At 38.4% G+C, this 22,366-nt stretch overlaps 1 protein-coding gene across 4 annotated transcripts in view; it reads left to right on the top strand.

The window, feature by feature from the left end:
• The window catches only part of LOC121330990 (sorting nexin-29-like), a 138,743-nt gene that overhangs the window by 48,096 nt on the left and 68,281 nt on the right, over nt 1-22,366 (top strand). For 2 of the 4 annotated variants that reach the window (XM_041278060.1, XM_041278062.1), the window contains 4 exons: nt 5,713-5,819; nt 16,609-16,725; nt 18,374-18,429; nt 19,250-19,331. In XM_041278060.1, coding sequence (XP_041133994.1) covers nt 5,713-5,819; nt 16,609-16,725; nt 18,374-18,429; nt 19,250-19,331 — 362 coding nt within the window. Of the gene's footprint in view, nt 1-5,712; nt 5,820-16,608; nt 16,726-17,897; nt 18,022-18,373; nt 18,430-19,249; nt 19,332-20,166; nt 20,235-22,366 lie in introns of those variants that run through there. The other 2 variants (XM_041278061.1, XM_041278063.1) reach the window with 2 other exon arrangements.

Raw genomic sequence — 22,366 nt, 5'->3', positions numbered from 1 at the left:
TATTTGGTGGAATAACCCTGATTTTCAAGCACAACTTTCATGTGTCTTGGCATGCTCTCCACCAGTCTTTCACATTGATGTTGGGTGACTTTATGCCACTCCTGGCGCAAAAATTCAAGCAACTCTGCTTTGTTTGATGGCTTGTGACCATCCATCTTCCTCTTGATCACATTCCAGAGGTTTTCAATGGGGTTCAGGTCTGGAGTATTGGGCTGGCCATGACAGGGTCTTGATCTGGTGGTCCTCCATCCACACCTTGATTGACCTGGTTGTGTGGCATGGAGCATTGTCCTGCTGGAAAAACCAATCCTCAGAGTTGTGGAACATTATCAGAGCAGAAGGAAGCAAGTTTTCTTCCAGGACAACCTTGTACTTAGCTTGATTCATGCGCCCTTCACAAAGACAAATCTGCCCGATTCCAGCCTTGCTGAAGCACCCCCAGATGAGTCCAATTTTCAGCTTTGCCCAACACCTGGTCGTCTAATGGTCAGACGGAGACCTGGAGAGGCCTACAAGCCACAGTGTCTCATACCCACTGTGAAATGTGGTGGAGGATCGGTGATGATCTGGGGGTCCTTCAGCAAGGCTGGAATCGGGCAGCTTTGGAATGAATCAAGCCAAGTACAAGGTTGTCCTATATATATAAACCTATTTTAAAGATAACACAAAAAACACATTTTTACAAATCAACTTTTGTCTTGACAATCTAATAAATATAAAATAAAAAGTCATAACTATCTTTTATAAGAGACTCTTCTGCCCTTTCAAATGCACTAATTAAGGGTAAGTAACAAAATCCAATTCTGGAATACAGCTGCACAAAGCAATTTAGCGAATCACCTTTTGTTTTTTGTAAGTGTATAGGATTTAAATAGACCCATAACTGAAATTTAGATTTTGGCATTCATTTAAGCATTAAATGCTGCCAGATTGAATTAATTGTACATGCGGGTGAGAGAGAGAGCTGGGGTTTGTTATCTCTGGCTCCGAACCTCTCTCGCTGGGTGCTGAGTTGTGTTCTCTTGAGGCTTTGTGATAGGCAGAGCGAGTGCTAATAGCCTGTGAGGTGACTGTCAGTATCACTCAGTTACGCTGCTCAAGGACTGCCTGACGCTACTCAGTGCTGTTCAGATCTATCGATTTTGTTCTTTGTACGCAGTTGAGAAAACAAGCCAGCTCTAATCATTCTCTAGCTGCAGCCATTAGGGACTTGTCACCTGTTTGATTTTTCCAGCAAAGATGTCCAGTTTGGTCTTTTCTTCTTCATCTTTCTTTCGAGTTGAAAGATTTCCAGTTTTAAGGGATTTTCTTTCTTTCTTTTTCCTTCTTTCACCATTTTAATGTAATCCGTTTAGTTGTAACCTGTTGTAATGAGGTTTAGTTGTAATGGGTTATTATCGTGGGAATCATGCTGATTTTAGATACAGACAGTATTAACAATTACATTGGTAAAATATGAGGTTAAGATTATTTAATGATTTGTATTCAAAAATGCTTTGTCTGAAGACTATCCCTAAGATTAAATTCCAGTTATGGCCTTGCTATGCTAATACGGTAGTTGCTTTAAAAAAAAAAAAAAAGATCAAATAACACAAAAATTTAGCATTGTGATGCTAGGTTATTTTTTATTTTATGCCACCGTTGCACATGGTTTTCCTACTGTTATAATGGGCACTTTTTTAAAAGCTGCTATAGGGACAGTGATACAATAATGTCTAATTATTATAGTGAATATATAGGCAGTGACTTTCTCTTGGTTAATGAAGAATAACACTTTAAAAGGAATTTGCAAATCTGAAAAAAAAAGATCTCTAATTATTCGTTGTTTCAACACAGCTTATTTTGGGAAGTCTGCAGTATAGAACCTTGTGTCACGCAGTTCACGATTTAGAAAGTGTTTTCCTTTTTTGTCTACAGTATTTGTTTTCCAGAATCATATGTGAGCAATTTATGTAATTTTACTGGCAATTAGGTACAGAGCTTGCTGTTTATGTAAAAAAAAAAAAAAGTATTCCTTTTATTCATGTATCACAAAAATAACATGTTTGATACAAATGTCTCTATATGAAATTGCCTTGTCATTTTAAAATGATCATAACAGCAGTGATCAGTAATGTAGAGTTATCAAAGCAGACGCAGACTTTGAAGTAATCATATGCTGGCTTTAGTAAAAAGAGATGCAGTTGAAACAGTTAGTGGATAATTCCGGAATGACGGTAGTTTAACTTGATTACTGCATCACAATTAGCCTGGAGTTTCTGTCATCAAGATGCTAATGCATGCAGGGTAGAAGAGATGTCAGCTTACTAATGCAACACTTTTACAAAGCTGTGATTGCATGATGTATAGGGCACTGTGCATGCACATATAGGCCAGCGTTCCATGCTTTTAACAAAGAGTACCATACATGTAGAGCTGGTGTAAAAATACAGTGATTCATTCAAGGTGATTCATTTTGTTAAGGACAATATAATTTGTGTGTTACCTTTCTTTCAGCACCAGTTATGCCTGTACATCATTGAAAAGTAGTGAGAACTTGTTCAAACTGTGTTCTGGCTGGGCCAAAGTCATCATGCGACAAATAAATTCCAATGGATGTGAAGGAAAGTAGAGCGTGCATTGTCCAGATTTTGTGTCGCTTCATCAGGTAAACAGACTTTAATAACCTCCGCACAGTGACCTTTTGGGCACACAGACTCATCAACTAATCCTGTTTGCAGTCTGTAAAACAAAGTCTGGAAACCTTGAAAACACAAATAAACGGTGCCAGGAAGGACTTGCCTGGAAATGAGTTGTAGCATTGTGGAAGTGTTATGCACAGATATCGTAAGACACTGTAACAGTAATGAGCTCCCCAATTGGGTCCGTGCGGTGTACTTTCTGTCACTGGAGCCCCAGGATGCTAGTCTGCATTACAGTCAGGATGAGGCATTTTAAAGTAGGCAGTCACTTCGTATAAGAGCAGTTGGGAGCCAATGACCTCTCAGTCGCATCCGATATTCGATGCTCCACCGGCAGGTAAAGCAAGGGTCCCGTCAGCCACAGCCTTGTCACAGTCAGTTTAACATGGCCCTTCAGATTAATCTCTCACAGCAATGTGATTGGTATCAGCACATTGGTGAAAAGCTTAGTGCTTTTTTTCATCAACCAGCTACTGAAAAATACTTGTAACTCGTACTGTTACTCAGACTCCTGCTCACTGTTCTTTCAACCCTCTTTTGTTGTAAAACATTAGGCTCTGTATAATGTAGTACAGGCCCTTATCTTCAGAACTGATGCAGCATGTCAAGGGAAACCTACCATCCAGTCAATCAGATGTGTATTGAGGGGTTCTCTGTGTTTATAGGGAGTCAGGAGGATCTATTTTATTTTGCTTCTTTGAGAAATGTCCTGGTTTCAGGCTTTGTTGTTGCAGGGGAGAGCAATGCGTATGATAAAACATGATATAAGGCAATTCCTGCAGTAACATGGTTTTCTTCTGGTTTAGCCTTATGCAATATTACCTGAAGGCAAAGGTTCTCAGAGATTCAGAATACCCAGGGGTCAGTAGGTTACATATATTCTAATAACGATAAGAGAGATTGTGTTTGTGAAAAAGACTTGGCAATTTCCAGCATCCATGAGTATTTATGTATTTTAATGTACAATTGTTGTTTTTTCTAGTAATAGAAAAACTGTTGGTTTGCAGGGGTAGGTCAAGCTACCACAAGAAGACCATTGGCCCATGACCTTTCAGACAGCAGGAGTGGCAATGATGCTTCACCCTTAACCCTGACCCCAAGTTTGCAACTACAATATCTTGATCAGTTTAACAACTCCTGTTTATGCTGAACTTTGTGCAGGACGTCAAGAGGTCTAGAATTGTGTCCACTCATGTCTACCCTGTCAAGTGTTTTTTTCAGGATCCTACTTCCTCCCATCTAAATCTTATTTTGTGAATTGAGAACTTGTGAACAAGAAGATTGAATGCAATGCACTTTTGTATGTGGGTAGGTGTGGTCCTCTCGAAACATCCCAAATCAGGAGTTTGGGCTTATGACCTTCAGGGAAGGATCAGGGCTGGCTTGTGCACAGTAAAAGAAACTGTAGTTCTGTGGTACTGCATTCTAGCAGATTCAAAGCATATAATAATGTCCCAGAGGAGATGTGTTTTGATTGCTGTGACTTCAGAAATATCTGTAACTCAATACATGGAGGTAGGCACAAGTTTTTTTTAGTTGTGCATTCATGTGTGTTTCTGCATTGTAATACATTTTTGCTTGCGTTTCTTCAAAAGCTCTAATTTTAAATTCCATGAGTGGTCTCACATTTATTAAGAAACATGAAGCACCTTGGAAGTGATTTTTTCTATTAAACTTGTAAAAGCATCAGGCATCTGCTCTGCTCAGGAGTGCACCTGCTTTTTTTGTTTGATGTTTTCGTTCACACATGCACAAAGGGTTTGAAGAACCACTTGGTGTGTGTGGGTGTGGTGAGCCGAGACCAAGCCTAGGGTTAGGGTCTCTCTGTAATCGCTGCGCCTGATTCGTAATATTAAGAATAAGCCTGTGTTTAAAACATCAGCGCTTTTGGTTTTTTCTGTAATATATTTTAACCACAAGTTTACCAAAAAAAAAAAGACATTCTGACAAAATAAGGTAACCCCCCTTTCTGTTTTTATTCAGAACTTGGAGATGTCTAGTAGTGTCGATGTTATTCTTCTTTTTGCATCCCTGGGTATTGTCTGCCTTTAATTATGTAGCAGGGAACTACAAACAGGAATCGCTGATATGTCAGTATTTTGTGATTTTATGGGTTATTTTTTTACTTGGTTTGACATTATGGTTTTATTTTATTATTTTTATTTTGAAAAATAGCTTATTTTAATAAAGCACTTTTTCAAATCCAAGTACTTCTTTTTGACAGAAATGCAAACCCAGTCTGGGGAGAGCAGATTTGATTCCAGTGCAACCTATATACAGGGTTTTACTGACCTTTTGCACATTTAGGGGGTGATGTAAGTATAGGCGCAGTGCAAATAATTGCAGATGCAAAATTCACATTGCATTGCAGCCAGGCAATTATTTTGCACTGCTCCCTAAGATGAAGAGTAATGCAGATTACTCTGCAAGCACAAATAATAATCTGCAATTTTGATAATGAGGGTCTCAATGAGCGAATTGTCTATTTAGGGCTGCACTTGAATTAGGAGTACAGAGAGCAGTAATCGCTGTATGATAATTGTGGAGCACGAAAATACAAACCAAAAAAATGTCAGAGGAAGGCTAACAAAGTCCTCTTTTGGTGCACAGAAAAGAAAAGTTTTCTGAGAGTCCTTACGTTTGAGGTCATTCAGAATGAAACAGAGTTGTTTGGAAAAACCTAGCCAACATCAGCTGTGCTAGTATCCTTAGGAAATGATATGTATTGGCCTGCCCTTTTTAACATGGCATCCAAAAATGTGCCTAGCACTCTGGAAAAGGTGGATTGGGCTATCCCAACTGTGGTCTGAAAGGAGCCAGAGGCTCAGCTATGTGATGTTTTTAACCGTATGCCGTTAACATTTTTCCTGCAGCAGTGGCGTTGAACCGAAAAAATGAAGGCGTTTTGATTAGTAAAATATTAATTTTGTGTGATATTACTTACCATATGAGTACTCACATACATATGCCACCTCTCTTCTTCACCCCCGCTCTGTACTGATTTGTAACCTCTCCTCTGTCCCCCTCTCAGTGCTCCCGACACTGCGGAACTGCGATGGGGAGCCGCACGTCCCAGAGCCCAAACCACCTGGAGACTCGGAGGAGTTGGCAGCCAGCTACGAGCGCAAGCTCATTGAGGTAGGAGCACCCTGGACCGCCCTGCGACTCCACTGCCAGCCCCCTCCCCTGGCGTCTGTTCCTTTAACAGTTTAACATGGAACTAAGAGACACAAATCAATACATACAACCAAAGCAGCTCCCAGAACACAAATGCGCATCAAACAAATTCTTAAAAAAAAATTCTCCTTATGATATTAACCTAATAGGAACCGGAAGAGAATCTTAGTCTTCGAAACCCTCAAATCAACACTAGTATTTCATCTAGAAGCACAGTTTTAGTATGCCTGTCCTAGAGATGCAACCAGATACTGAGGAAGGTCTTACATAAAACACTACTGGAAGAAAGTGGAAAATCCTTTTGATATTGTGTATTATAAGGGCAATAAATCTATAGAATGTATTTAACTTCACTATCATGATTAGGGACAAGCTTAGATAGATGTGTAGATGTCCTTATAATAGACAATGTGTAGTATACTTTGCTATAATTAGTCCAAAAATAAGCGCATATACTAACACAGAGTGCTTGTGTAATGGAAGAGTACCCTGTATATGCATCTATTGATGTTAAAGATCTTGACTCAGGATCAGCTGCTGCTGTTGTTTTTCAGTTTATTAGATTTTTTCTGTCAGCTACATTCCAGATGAGACCAAAAATGGCATACGGTAATTTACCCTTCAGTGTTCCTTGCAGCCCTAATGCCTCTTTCAAATGTTCCATTTTGTAGCTGCAAACCGTTCATCTTGTCTCAAGGCATATCCCAGTCCATCTGTGAATCTAGCAGAGGGATTAGCACTTCAAGTTCAGCCCCTCAGTAGTGTGCCGTGGGCATTAAATTAGATTGTGTGCTCTTGGGCATGTCAAGACGATGATCACAACAAGCACTTTGTTTTGAAGATGCTCGCACAATGCAGACAAGATCCACTGAGATGAACCAATCTGCTCCTTTCCAAAGGACTGGGGAAATGAGGGTTTTCTGAACTCTGCTGAGTTCGAGATTTAGAGCCACTTGGCCTTTGGCTTACAGAGGGACACATTGCTGTATGGCTTGGATAGAATGCCACTTTTCAGAAGTACTTTCAGTAATCTGTTATGCATTATATATCCAGCTGCTGGGGTTGAAGTCTATACTTATAAGTGCCCAGTAATGTTTTCACTATTGTCCCATTGCGTCACAACTTTGCCTGGGTCACCAATTGGCCTTGTCAGCAGAACCACAGTTACCAGTGTCGATTCAGCTTTATATAAATTTGTACTGTTTCGTGTTGATAGAGGTGCTTCCCCAGCAGCAGGTTTTCATATATATAATTTTCATTACCTTTGATTCGTATGTGATGTAAAGTGGGGATCTTCGATTTTAAATGGTGCATCATTAGTATATTAAATGCATTCCTCTCCCTTCCATTACTGTGGTATAAGTATTTGATTCTCTCTGTGTAGTTAAAGGAGTTTGAAACTAGTTTCTCTGGCTCAAGGAGTCAGATCAGAGGCTTTATGTATCATTTAAACATTTTTCGAACAGGATATAACAAAATAAAGTGCCCCCTTCCCCCAAAGGCTTATTGAAATACAAGGACAGTTATGTGCTTTATAAATCTGTGTAGGTAGTTTCCTTTTTAAAAAAAATATTTTATTTAATCTAGTTATATAAATAAAAGTCTTTTAACAAGTCTCCTGTTTGGCAATCTCTTTGAAGTATAAGCTGAACTTTCCTCTGATAGACGTTTTTTTTTAAGCACTGAAGTATCTCTTCTCTACAATTCTGTGTATGTGTGTTTGGTTGTTTGGTATCATAAGATGCCAGAAAGTAAAAAATAGCTGTGAGGCCTGTTTCAGGAAACTCAGGTTATTCTTATAGGTTACTGGTTAATCTGGTTAATTGGGGAAAGTTAAAAATAAATAAATAAATCCAAGCATTATTTGGATTACTTTGACTGGCCGTGCAGAGGTTTGATTTGTTTGAAATGTGGGCTGAGCTCTCCTGAGGGACCCCAGAGCACAGAGAAACTTTCATTTGATCTCGGGGCTTATTAACATCGCCGGCATTAAAAATACAAAAATTTAGCATTCTCTGTGTCTCTAATCTCATGCAAGGTTTTTTTTTTTTTTTTTTTTTTTCTCTCATATTTAACATCTATCAAAAAAAAAAAAAATCTTATGTCTCTCCCAAATAAGATTAGAAGATTGAGAGACCCACAAAGTACACACAAAATACAAGCCTTGTTACCATGGCCCGCTCACATCTCATGTCACTTCTATTTATTATCATTTCTTTTCTGACCTTTTATTGTTGTAATCAGTCTTATGTTAAAGTGGGCTACAATTGTTTGCTTCATTTACTGCTGAGAAATATACGAGATTTAGTTGAATGCTGCATCATTAAAAAAACGTCTTCCGATCTCATTCTGGTTGATCCGATTGTCTGCCTGTATCTCACTGTCACAAAGACGGCCGAGTGGGTGACGGCAGAACCAGGAAGGAATGAACACAAAGACAGGACAGTGAAGTGAAATGATGAAGACGCTTGCCTGAGCCGGTTTATTGTAAATAAAAGGGTTTTAAACAGACAAAAGGCAGGACACAGCACATTCGCCAAAATAAATAGATAAACAAAAAACGGACTATACTTAACAACACGGTCCACGGACAGACACACTGACAAACACGGTGAGTTTTAAATACACAAGTATCGTGCTGGTCCCACCAGCACTCAATAGCAATTGTTATTAAATTTCTTCTCCTCTCTCTCCTGTTCTCCACTCACCAAACACCCAACCCCAAGTGGGTGAAAACATGCTGCTTTTATGCAGCTGTACCAAGACTCGATTGCTAATCAATCATTCAATTGGAGTCTCGGTACAACTGCACGTGAATTAGTAAAGTGCAATTCCCTGTGCTCACATATTATTACTTTTTACTTGCACGTGAAGTGCTGTGCAATCCTCATGCCTAAATACAAATATACATTTGAAACACTCGTGTTACACAGACCCGTTTATATCCCGTGTACCAATGTCTATACACCAACATTTAACACACCATATGCAACATATAACAGATAATATACACAGGGGCGGGCACTTTGTCACACTCACACTTACACTTCTATCAAGAGAACCGCTTGTCGTAATAGGCAGTATCAGATTATTGATGTGACTGTGTACCATAAAACACTGTTCAAGTTGGTTTTGATTGGCTCAGTATTTGCGCCGAGATGGTAAATCATGACGATGCACCCTCAGCTTCCCAGTGAGCGAATCAAGCCGAGGCCCCCTGCTTGGCAATCAGAGGATGATGACGGCCCTCGTTATAGAGAACAGATTCATTATAAAAGATTTGATGAAATGAATATTCATCCCTGCTGTGCTGGGAGAAGGATGCTCTCCATTGAGCAGGATGCACGCAATTAATTTTTATACAAAGCTGAAAAATGATTTACTGTGCTAACGATGCTTGGGCCCCCTTGTATATGGAACAGTAAGCCCCCCCCCCCATACCTCATACTCATATTCATCTGGAGTAGTCAGGTGGCTAATGAAAGACCCCATCCATCTCCATGGATAATTGAACCTAGTGCAGCACAATTTCAAAACCGTACTCTAAGTTTTCTCCCTATCACTTTACCGTGAATTGGGAAGTGAACTTAATTTGATGGGACTCGTCAGCGGTTTTGTGTGTTTATAATTAGCGTGAGATTGCGGTGTTGCTTGCCTGCCCACACAGAGAGACCCATCCTTGTAATCACATCAGTTCAGTTCACTAAGCACTGCTGGAAGAAAGTTTTAAATTAGAAGTAAATAAACAAACTATCTAATGGCCCTGGTTGGTTAAAAAGAGCTTACGGCTTGAATACAATTATGTTCATTACTGCAGATGGGAAATACAGGAGGTCTAAGTATGTTGACCTTGAAATTCTGGAGGCACTTAGTCAGTGTTATTTTTTCTTGTTTTCTTTTATTCTAGTATATGAATCTGTATTATAACTAATTAATGAATATTCATATAGAAATATAGTTCCATCTCAAGTTTCTGGCCATTGTAGACCAAGACTTCTAACCATGTCATGAATTATTTAATGGATATTAGACCTCAAGAACTAGACCTTTCAAGCTTAGCTGACTACAATATATTGAAGGTTGTGTCTTTAGAATTAGTTTACTCTGTAATGACATCCATTTTAGCTAAGATTTTGAGCAATAGGCCTACATGGGAGCAATTTATATTTATAATCCTGAAGGGGGATATGCAGGTACCCTAATAGTTGTTGTTGTTGTTGTTGTTGTTAATGTAATTTTATTGAGCCTTGCTTAGGCAGTACAAATGAAAGCGGTGAATCTGGGAACTGTTGAGATGGTAATAATCCTCTAATTATAACAAACTTGACTGTCTGCTCCCCACAGGGCTCTGTCTAATTAACTGAGAAACATTCTCCATCTCCTCACTTGCTTTCCATCACTCTTGTTTTTTTCTGAATTAACAGCACAGTAATACCTGTGATTTATATCATAATCCCGCTATCACGGTAACCTTCCTGTTTTTTTTTCTTCTTTGTCCTTGTTTAATTGTAATATCGTTTTTCAGTGATGCAGCTCACGGTTATAAACTTTGCTGGTGTTGTTTCAGTTGAGTTTGTTTAAGTGCACGGTCGCCACTGCTTTTTTTGTTTCATGCATTTTTCCACTGCTATTATTTCATGCTATATTGATGTTATATTAACACAAAGTATGGAGCTGTAAATTATATTGTATGTGTGTGTTGGGTCTTAACCTTATACCTAAAAAGGAGTATAGCACCATCTATTTTAAAACTTTTTAATATAATAAAACAACAGCAGCACCAAAATACCTTTTAAATAGACAAATAAATGGGTTACATTTAACTCCATACATGTAGGACGGATAATGGCAGATTTGCCAACAGCCCCTATTTAGTTGGGACAGTCCCTATTTCTAGCAAATGTCCCATGTCCCAATGCACAGGAAGAAAGTCCCGATATTTATCGTGGGAAATTCTTCACCGCTCTAGGGCATTTGCTCTCATGCCTGTTTTTTTTTTTTTTTTTTTTTTTTTTTCTCTATCTTTGGCGGCTGCTGACCCTTGTGCACTGTGTGGCAGGGATTGTGTTCACATGATGAGATCATAGTTTATTGACATATGTCCTATCCAGTCATATTGGAGAAGCTTCTTCTTCTTCTTCTTCTTCTTCTTCTTCTTCTTCTTCTTCTTCTTCTTCTTCTTCTTCTTCTTCTTCTTCTTCTTCTTCTTCTTCTTCTTATCCAGGGTGACTTAGTTATTACAAAATATCACATTACACAAAATCACATTACTGATAAGAGGAGTTATAAAATACAGTAAAATCAGTAGAAAGTAAGATCAAATTAAAATACTGTAAGAGTAAAATAAATAATACATTAAATAATTACATTTAAGAGCAAATTTGACTAAGACTAGTAAACTTACAGTGAAAATGTAAAGAGCACGTAACCCTATAAATGGAGTATTATTTCATCACTGCTGCTGCAATATGATTTGATGTGTATGATTGAGTAAAACTTGGGAGCCAATGGAACATGAAGGACTTCAGTTAGCTGCACCCATCATTTTCATACAGCATTCCTAGTGATTTGAAGGTTCTGAGATATCATATATATTAAGTAAAGTCACCCTGTCGGGTCCAGCAAATGAAAATGGCATCTGTCAACGCAGCGGTGAAATTCTGCCGGTACTCACTGGTACTCAGTACTTATTTTAATGCTGATACTGGGACTTCTTGTAATTGCTTTTTATCCAACGCTCATGCATTCCTTCCACATTTCCAGTTATTTATTTTACACAGTCCACTAGCATTCTATTAGAAAACAGTGTCGTCACAGAAACTAAACAACCATTAAACTATTCACGAAATGGACCAATGGCAATGGAAGATCTAATTGAGTTCTTGGCAGCAAGCTGATGGGGACAGGTTATTTGGCAGCTTTGGTGCCAATCATTATTAAACCAATCGGTCAGTCTCATCCGCCTATGGATTTATATGATTGGTGAATAACGTTGTCGGTACCCTCCCCCTGATCGACTACTAAGTCTTTAAGAAATGGAAAATAAAAGATGGTTGACATCTGAAGTAAGTTTACTGCTCTGAAATATTATCTTTGTCTCCTGATTTTAATATTTTAGTTTTGTTTTCTTTTAAACCTTCAAAACAATGAATGTTATGGAATTTGTAAAATATAGCCGTTTTCTAAAGCCTGTGAAATTAAAATGTTTTTGAATGTTACTCCCATGAAGATACAAATTAGTCATGCTCGTGTCCCCGCTAGCTGCATAAAGTTTTGTCTTGTTAAATTAAACTCTTCATAAATCCAGCTGGATTCAGAAATTGACCATTCTGGGAGGAGATAAACTATAGCAATTAATTACACAATAAAAGTCTAGCTCGAACTTTCTTTACAAATGTGAAATCTTTTTTAAAATTACGAGCAGCTGTTATAAACAATATTATTCACTATTGTTGATCTTAATGTAACATTTAAAAATATATATATATTTTCATTTGTATATCTTAAAGCATTCCATTACGGTAAATCTTTATTTCACTTCTGAAACCGAATGTTGATAAAGGCTGTAGCAGCTAAACACAGCCACTGTCCTCCCTTTCTCTTAATAAACTAAACATGTTGCATTTTTAAACGGTTTTTATATTCATGTAAGTATTTTCCCTGCTGGCAAGCAAATCTATTTTAAAAAAAAATCTTCTGAAAGTGTGTGGTGACGATGATCACACCATGATGAACAAGCAATTGAAGAACGTTATTTTTTTCTGGAGCAGTTCATGGTAAATAATACAGACAGAAGCACAACAAAAAAACACACCTAATATATAATTGTAGGGTTAGTAGTAAATTAAAATAACTAAAATAAGCCCCTGTTGTGCATTTTTGTATATTTTTTTTAATAAGTTTTTTTTTTTTATAATATCACCTCTTTTTTTTATGATATCTTGAAATAAAACTCTACAGCAGCTACTGCACGGTGTAATAGTACATCACTGAGTAATACAAGCTTTCAGTATTTTCAGCTTCTTTGTTTATGGTGAATTGGTTATATTTTATCAGTTATTTTTTTTAAGGCTTATTTTGTTTTAAAAAATGATTTTCTACTTATATCTATACATTCTAACTTATACAAATGTAAGAATGCTTCTTTATGTCTATTTTTACCATCATGATGGCCATGTGGTGTTTTGTTGAGGGGAGTAAGTCTATTACTTATGCGTGTATGTGTGCTTATGACCCAGCCCTCCCCCCCCAGTGGGGATGAGTGTCCCACTGAACAGTTTCCAAATGTTGGCAAGTATGTAATAGCCGGGTATTGTATGATTTTTATTTCTGGTCTAATTTATTTGAATTGTGTTGTAGAGATTGCCTTCACTCAGTAAGTGGAGTGTTTCTGAACAGTGCTTGTCAGCAGATTATGATTGAAGTTGTCTTTTTGTCACTAGTTCTATTTATGTTGTCTAGCAGTACCATCTGTTCACGTAAGCTGTCAACCTTGGTTGTAACACCGTCTAAATGACACCAACTGAAAGTGGACTATATACAGGTGAGTTAACATGAAGAATATACAGAGTGATTCAGCAGAGAAGTCATTTTAGACAAGAGGTCCTTTTGTACAGACTGGATTTAATGCAGATTTTTCTATGTTGAAAACACTTCAACAAGTCATTTCCTATGAGGCACTTCTGAGTGGTTGTTGCATGACACACTGGTCCTTGGAATCCTGGTTGAGATGCTGTCTTGGGTACAAGTGATTCCATAGCGGTATGATGTGCCAGCTTTAGTCCCAAGATTTCTGGGATGCAGTTAAGCCATTTATTGTAACATTGACCTGCTTTGGTAAATGATAAGGGGGATTTCTCTGCCTTCAGTGCTAATTCTTTTATCGTGGTTTGTTTTTCACACTGCTTGGCATTTTATTTTTTCAAAAGAACTACTGCTACCCACAATCCTGTTTGCTCACAGCCCTGTGATTGAAAGTGGTGCGATTTGTTCTGTGGCTGTTGATTTCGATAACCTAAAGAACTGAGGCACGGAGAGATGCTTTGATATGGTAAAAAGGAAAGGCGTGCTTTTTGTCAGACAAATAATAATTGACTTTAAACGGGAGCCATCTGCTCTGTAACCAGGGATATTTACATTATTGCTTTAAACGATTGGTTTGGGATGTGAAACCTCATTCTGTCATAAAAGCATCTCTTCAGATATTAAATCTTCATCTCTGAGAAAAGTATTGCCTAGCCCCCGTGCTTTCCTTGCTTTTCAAAGAGAGTCCATTTGACACATTTCTGTGCCATCGTGCTTTACTGAAATGGTGTGACGCTTATAACTTTGAGCTGCAGGAGACTCTGTTGTCCAGTCCAGAGAGCAGTAATACCAGCAGACAAAGATGGTACTTTCAGAGATATTTCAAAATGAAGAGACTGTAACTAAACGTAATTGTTGAACTAAAGGTTATTGGAGCCAAAGTGAAGAAATAAGAATGAGCCATGAGGTATCCACATGATTGAAGACAGTATTCTGTTTTAAAGTAGATTGTGTTCACAAGCACTGGCAGAGTTCTCAGAGCGGAAGACCATGCATTCCATTCTTGAGGGGATTGGTTACAAACTGAAAACTTACAGAATCTGATCCATTCTGCACAAACACCCACATGCAGCATTCATCCTGCCCCAGTCCCTGCTCATTCTCACTCATTACAGAAATCACACTGTGTACGGAGACCGATGTCATAAGCAACGCGATTCTCCCTGGCTTCACGTCACGGCAGGCTCCAGCAGTACCATCAAGTTTAATCGGCACCACCTGGGACCTGCACAGTTTCATCTTGCATGTACAAATGTGCGTGCGGAGCTTCAAGCAGATACAAAAAGCATACTGTAGTTAGACTGAAGTTTAGCTGCTCTACAACGGCAAAAGATTAATAGTTCACAGTTGTGTCAAGTTGGCTGGTAGTAGATCTCTACTCCGAATAGCTCGTTCTATCTCACCCCACAGATGCTCAGCTGGATTGAGATCTGGTGACTGGGCAGGTCACTGCATTAAGCTGAATTCAATGTCATGTTCGTGGAACCATTCCTGGACAATACTAGCCTTCTGACATGGGGCATTATCCTGCTGAAAGGATCCATTAGCAGATGGATGCACTGCTGCCATGAAGCCCCTACTATCATACCCCATTCAAAGGCACTTAAATCTTTTGTCTTGCCCATTTACCCTCTGAATGGCACACATGCACAATCCATGTCTCAATTGTGTCAAGGCTTAAAAATCATTCTTTAACCTGTCTCCCTTTCATCTACACTGATTGAAGTGGATTTAACAGGTTACATCAACCTCGTCAGTCTATTTCATGGAAAGAGCAGGTGTTCCTAATGTTTTGTACACTCTGTGTGTGTGTGTGTGTGTGTGTGTATATATATATATATATATATATATATATATATATATATATATATATATATATATATATATATATATATACACACACACACACACACACACACACACACACACACACACACACACACACACACACACAAAATGTATAAAACATTAGGAACACCTGCTCTTTCCATGAAATAGACTGACTAGGTGAATCCAGGTGAAAGGTGAACTTCCGAGTCTTTTTAAAATAACTTCTGTCTTCCAGTCTTTTCCCTTTACAAAATTCATCAAATTGCACCACAGAATAAACAACAACTCTGCTGTATAGGTGAAGATGTGCCTGTGATTGAGCTGACATAACCAGGTTTGTTAAAGAAAAGTAAGGGAGAGAACTGAGTCACATGTCTTGCTGCTTTTTGACATCGAACATCAAGTGTTTCAGAGGCAGGAAGATGTTTCAGCAAAAGTGTCAACTTGAGAGATCGCAGCTGTCGGTTCAAAATCCACACTGTAATTGGTCTCTATTTAATTTTGTAAATATGAATATTTGTCAGCAGTCGGCTGTCATATTTAAGTGCTTGTCATATTTGTTATCACTTTAAATGAATGTGTTTCTGTGTCTTTGCACAGCTACATACCATCGTGGGACTGTCTGCTTTCTCAACACCTTCTTAATTCAATTTAGACATGGAAAAAGCCCCTTAATTCTGAGTTGATTGATGCTGCACAATATTGTATGGTTTTTTATAAGGGTTTATAGGAATACTAATTTTCAGTGAAGACTATGGTAAGAGGCAGCATGTTGTACCATAGAGCAATGCAACTACTGTATAAAACATAACTATAGAAAACGAATTTTAAAGAAACATAAGCTGTCATTATAAATGACATTGAGGCTTCAATGACTATGTCAGAGAAGTGAATAATGTTTGAATCTCTCAATTAACGATAAAGTGTGTAGGTTTGCGATCAGTCTAAGATTTAGCAAAATACAATTACACAGTGATTCATCTGCAGTTATATTGCATTGGGATTAAAAAAGGTTGCTCTTTAACTTTTTTTAAAATTGTTTTTTTTAAGTTTGCTGGCTTTTTTTTTGTACACATGCAGTGCTTTAAAGAAGTGTGACAATTCCTACTAGCTAAGCAAAATAGAAAATGCATGAGATCTAAAGCATTAGCTTCTAAGCTGTCATCAGTGGCCTCACCAGTAACACAGAGGACGTAGATTGCCTCTTAAGACAAATCTTACAATGTGAACACTTAAACACTTCAATAGGCACACCTCATGAGATAAATCTTTTTGGAGACATTGCATTGTGTCACACAGCATTCTCTCTCATGATGGCTCTTTTTTCCCCTGACAGGTTGCTGAGATGCATGGCGAGCTGATTGAGTTCAACGAGCGACTGTACCGCTCCCTCATGGCCAAGGATCACCTGGTTTCCCAGATGAGGCAGGAGCTGATTGACCTGCGGGGCCCAGTGAGTGCTCCTTCCCAGATATGGCTGTCTGCTGGGGGCACCGGGATCAGTCTCGATAACCCATCCAGTACAGAGGCACTAATTCCATGGCTAGTTTACTCTACTTTTCTTACCACTCATTAGCATTTTTCTCCAAGTCCCTTGTCATTCTTCTGCAGTTTAGTTTTCTGGGCTTTTTTGGTTTTCATCTTCTCTCTGTTGTTTCCATTTAACCTCCAACAACACTGTAGCTGCGCAGAGAGTGAGAAAGGGATCGGAACCTTTACTCCACATTGGATTTTAGGTGGTGTCAGGGGGGATCCTAATACCTGCTACACAGGAAGAAACCTGCAGTGTTCTTGCAAGTTAAATGACCAGAGTTAAAATGAGAATAAAATCTGGAAAACTAAACAACCTTCAGAAAATCATGAAGGACTCAAAGGAAATAAATAAGCTTTTGAATGGCAAGAAATTATTTTTTAAATCCTAGGTTTTTACTCCATTTATTAAAATCATAAAAAGAAGAGCAGTAGTAAGTATATATATATATATATATATATATAATTATATATATATATATATATATATATATATATATATATATATATATATATATATATATATATATATTATATATTTTTTTTTTCTTAATATTTTTTAGATATCTAAAAAAAACGACAATAGACTACCATCTTACAGTTATCATCTTAACAGAGAATGTCAATAGGTAGTGGCACATGGAGTCCCTCTTGTCTGTGGTTTTCCAGTTGTAATAGTTTGGGGATATTCCTAGGCTTGTATGCAGACTTTCTATTACAAAGTTAAAAGGGGCTCTGCTTTATCTGACAGATGCATAGAGACACTGGCACTGCATGTGTTCCAGCATATCAGATAGCAATAGCAAAGAGATTACAAACTGTCCATTACAAACACTGCATTCTGTAGACTTCAGAACAGACATAAAATAAATACTGGAACAGGGCATTGGATTTTATGGATATACTGTCTTCTAATCTTTCTAACAAGAAGACCACATAACCAGAGAACATGCCGGTCAATGTAATGTGTAGTTACAATTTCCAACAGTAGGGGGCAATAGTTCAAAGTGTTCTCTGTGCTCCATTCGGAAGGATTCTTGTGACAGAATTCCAAATAACACTTGTACTGTAACTAAACTTTGTGCTCACCTTCAGAAGTCCTGGCAGCGTGGAAGGATGGGTATCCTTTGGGCTCTGAATCACCAGCTTGGAGGCAGTACAGAAATCAATGCACAGATCCTCACAGGCAACAACACTGCATACTGCAGCATTCATTCCAGTTAGCATTCAAGTTTCAATGTCTTAATCTTCCCAAGCAAAAAACAGATCTTCAAATATTCTTAACATTTAAAGCCTGCTTACTACCCCTAACATCTGAAGCACTGTTGATAATAATTATTTAATAAACCCCACTGATTTAGAACTGCTCAGAGTAGTTCATTTTGTTCTCTGAAACAAAAGCTTTCTAGCAGCCTTCTGGAGTGTTTCTCAAACAGGTTTTTAAATGCGTTGAGGGCATATCTGGTCAACACCACGAACGGCTCCCATCATACCAACTTCCCCTTTCCCGCTGAGCAGAAACGGTTTAAAGGGGAATTCTAATATGAATAAACCCCTCCTGTTTCTTCCAGGTCCCAGGAGATCTTAGCCAGACCTCCGACGATCCCAGTTTGTCTGATTTTGAAACGTAAGCTGCTTTTCCCTTACTGAGAAGTACCTGATGTGTACACAGTTGTTGAAGGTCTGTGTTTAAATTACTGCTCAGTCATTCTGTGAGCACTTATAAACACAGGTGCGCACTTTTATACTTGAGCACTGTCAAATTAGCAACCGTGTAGGGAAACAGTGTGAATGTAATACATGTGGTTCTGACATGTACTAATTAAACACAACTTGGTTTATTTTAATGCTGCAACCCCTGTTGTTTTATACTGTTGCTTTTCTTAACCTGTCTGACTTTTTAATGTCGAGGTATAGACAATGTCCTATTCAATGTCTTTCCAATGGTAACCTGGAAATAACCAAAGCCCCAAGCAGCTTGCTTATGTTTAAGTCTACACTAAATTAATAGTTCAGCTTCCCTGGCAAATGTTTTTTATTGACACGCTTAAATAATTCAGTGAGTTGTTACATTATAATGTCTGTCAGCAGGTTGCCTGTTATTGAATTCAGTAAGTCAGATTTATACAGCTCAAGAGGTTTTTATCCTAAATGTAATGTTGTAATTAATATAATACAGTGTAAACTAACCATGCATTAATATTTGATGCTGCTTTTTTCAATTTCTAAATTTAATAATAGTAAGTAATATACATTAATGTAGTAATCATATTTACAGATTATAATGTAATTATTGGCCCAGCATACCAGGAGTCCCTCCACCCCATTCATGTGAGTTATCTCTGCTAAATCCCCACCAGTTGGACCTCTAACAGTGTCTCAGTGGCTGAGTGATGATGTTGCTCCTGTGGTGTCAGTATGCGTCTCCTCCTTGTGTTTCCTCACAGTGCTCACAGAGCCCTCATTAATGTGTGGATCCCCTCGGTGTTCCTGCATGGACAAGCTGCCAATGCCTACCATGTGTACCAGGTAAGAGCCGGCCAGTCAGGAGTGCTTGACCAACAAAAACTTGGCCAAGTACCGAGGAACTTTAGCCAGGCTGTTCAAACTTACAAGCCTTATCTGCACTTCTAAAAGTTTCACATAGTAAAAGCATAGTAAAGTGTAGGACAGCATAGTGAAAGTATGGTAAAGCACAGGTAAGCATTGTGAAGCACCGAGGGATATGTCAAACCAGGGTAAATATGCTAAATGCATAGTGTAACCATGGGAAAAGAATTGTAAAAGTACAAAAATACCTTGGTACATTTTTTATAAGGGTGTGTCCTGTGCCATATATCGTAATTTTCAAGATAAACACATATCTTTTTACAAAGGTTTGGAAAATGTATGCATGTTTATCATACTAGTTGCATTTTTTTTTAAAGGTGCACAATGTTCTCAAATTTTCTGCAATATATCTTTATATAGCGCCTTTCATAATGGACCACCATCACAAAGCGGTTTACAGAGATAGGCTGTGAACTGTGCATTATATGCAGAGTCACTTACAATAAGACATTGATTTAACAACTCATCCGCAGGGTGGAGCACAAGGAGGTTAAGTGACTTGCTCAGGGTCACACAGTGAGTCAGTCAGTGGCAGAGGTGGGATTTGAACCGGTGACCTTCTGGAGGAAATTAGTTTAACAAACCATACAGAGTAGTGCTATTAGGATCTTCTGAATACCACTACTAAGGCACATTAATACGTAGGTTGATTCCAGTCTTGCTTCAGAGATTTTTCATTTTTATTTTCAATGATTTTGTTATCCCAAGTGAAAAGACATCTACATTTATTTTATTATTTTTGGTGTGCCTCAAGGCTTGTTCCTTGGACCTTTATAACGTGAATCCATTTCTGCAAGAACCAGACAGTCCAACTTTGATAAAGTAAGTTAAGTAAACAACCTGTTTTTGTCACATCAATTCAAAATCAGATACTATGGAATGTAGTTTTAAAACAGGGCATAAAAATAGCAGGTATATTGCGGTTGTAAATCTCCCCTACTGTTATTATCTTTTGTGATCTATCATGCAGCACAATGTCCAGGCTTGTAAGGTGACTCCATTTGTTCCAGAATTATCCAAACTGACACATTGCCGTACTGTTTGCAAAGTTGAACTGCTTACCACCTGGTCTCCAATAGCAAGATACCTTTCTGATTCTATTTATTAAGTGCTATCATAAATTCTCTCTTGCCTGCCTGAATAGCGTTATAAATCATGGCGCTTCGACTTATCCTCTCTGTTGACAGTTGCTTACTCTTTCAACACACAAAGAAATGGGACTGCTTTCTAAAAAAGGGCAACTATGGAATTTCTTTTTTGTACTCTGTAAAATTACCTTTGAACCTGATCAGAAAATGATTCAATCTTAATTTTTATACCTTGCTTTTTAAGACAGTATCTAATAACACGGGTTGGTTCATGTTCTAGTTTCCTTCCGTTGGAGCTAAGCACTAGGCCACAGTGCCTCCTAGTCCCTTTTGCTCACCCACTGGGACATTGTATGTACAGTAAACCTCTGTTGCAGTGATGGAGGCTGAAGAGTGAAGGCAGGACTTGTTATAATTTATGGATTTTGTGGTATTAAATAAATTGAAAAGGTCCATCAGTGTTATTCATTCTGGCTGATGTCTGAAAGTGGGGGCTGTGGGGTCAGGGACAGGCCAGCTATGGTTTAGCTAGAGACGGTTAATTTATTTCTGTGAATTCAGAATGTATTTAGAGGTGGGGTTTCCAGTGACTCCTGTTGTTTAGTGGGTGATGACAGGAATCAGAGGACCGCCGCTGCTGCTGCTGTTTGTATGAGAAAGTTCTGTGAGGCCAACAAAAACAGATTTTATTTTTTAATTGAGATTTAAATTTTAATTTTAATCATAAAACAAGGTGAGCAGGATGCCTTTTTTTAAGAGCATTTTTTCTGGCGCCTTTTACCAGTATCAAATTTCTTAGCTACACTGTAGCCACGTTTATTTTTTGCATGCATCTATATCATTAATATATGAATTACAGCCTAAACATAATCATTAACCCAGTCACAGAACAGCATACTAAGAACATGGTAAGTAGCCCTCACAAGAAAATAGGAGTGAAATAAGCATAGGCAGTGTGTATAAGAGGCAGCCTCCCCAAAATAAATTGCCCAAACCCTCACAAGAAATTGTTCTGACCAACACAAAAACTATTTGTGAGAGAAGATTGATTTTTTTTCTCCTTGCAAGCGAGTAAAGGAGGTCTAACAAACATATTTCTTGTTTTCCTACTGTGCAACCGTCAGACCGCTAGGGCAGCTGGTATATCAAAATCACTGTAGTACAGTAGTACAGAGCAGCACACAGGGAATATCCCCTAGAAAGTGTCCTGAGGGCATCAGATGGTTAGGTTTTGGGTTTGAGGTTAGGTTTTAGGGCAGGGGTTGGGTTAGGGTCAGGGTGGCTAGATTTTGTAGAGTTGCCGAGCTCTGGACGTGAAAGGTGAGAGTTCTTGGCAAATGCCCTGGAATCATCTGATGCCCTCAAGACACTTTCTAGGGGATATTCCTTTATGCTGCATAGTACAGATAGAGGATTTAGTTGCATTTCAATGTCATTCAAGGAGGCGATGCTTGGCTGGTTTAACATCAATTCTTCCCGCTGATCTGAGCTCCCCATACTGCTGCAGGAGGCAGCCAACGAAAACTCTGACTCCTTTTTGCTCATTCCCTTGCCTGGAACATCCTCTTCACAATTTCTACATTTATTCAAATTGCTGTTATCTATACAAACAGCTTGATCCAAATCTGATTTTACAGAACTTGTGGCAAAATATTTTTGCAGCATACTGTCTGATTGCATGCACCACCATTTTGTGAGAATTTGAGAACTGTGACACTACAGTCAGAAAATACTTCCTTTGACTTTTTGAACAAGTGCCACCTTTCGGGACACTGTTTGTGGTACCAGATTACGAAGGTTTCTGAAGCTTTTTCTTTAGATTTTTCCAATCCTTCACTCCATTTTCAGTGAAAGCGGGGTCTTTTA

Source organism: Polyodon spathula, chromosome 18 (assembly GCF_017654505.1).
Source record: "Polyodon spathula isolate WHYD16114869_AA chromosome 18, ASM1765450v1, whole genome shotgun sequence".
Lineage (NCBI taxonomy): Eukaryota > Metazoa > Chordata > Actinopteri > Acipenseriformes > Polyodontidae > Polyodon > Polyodon spathula.
The sequence above is the reverse complement of the archived record's forward strand: the minus strand, read 5'-3'. Positions and strand labels throughout refer to the sequence as shown.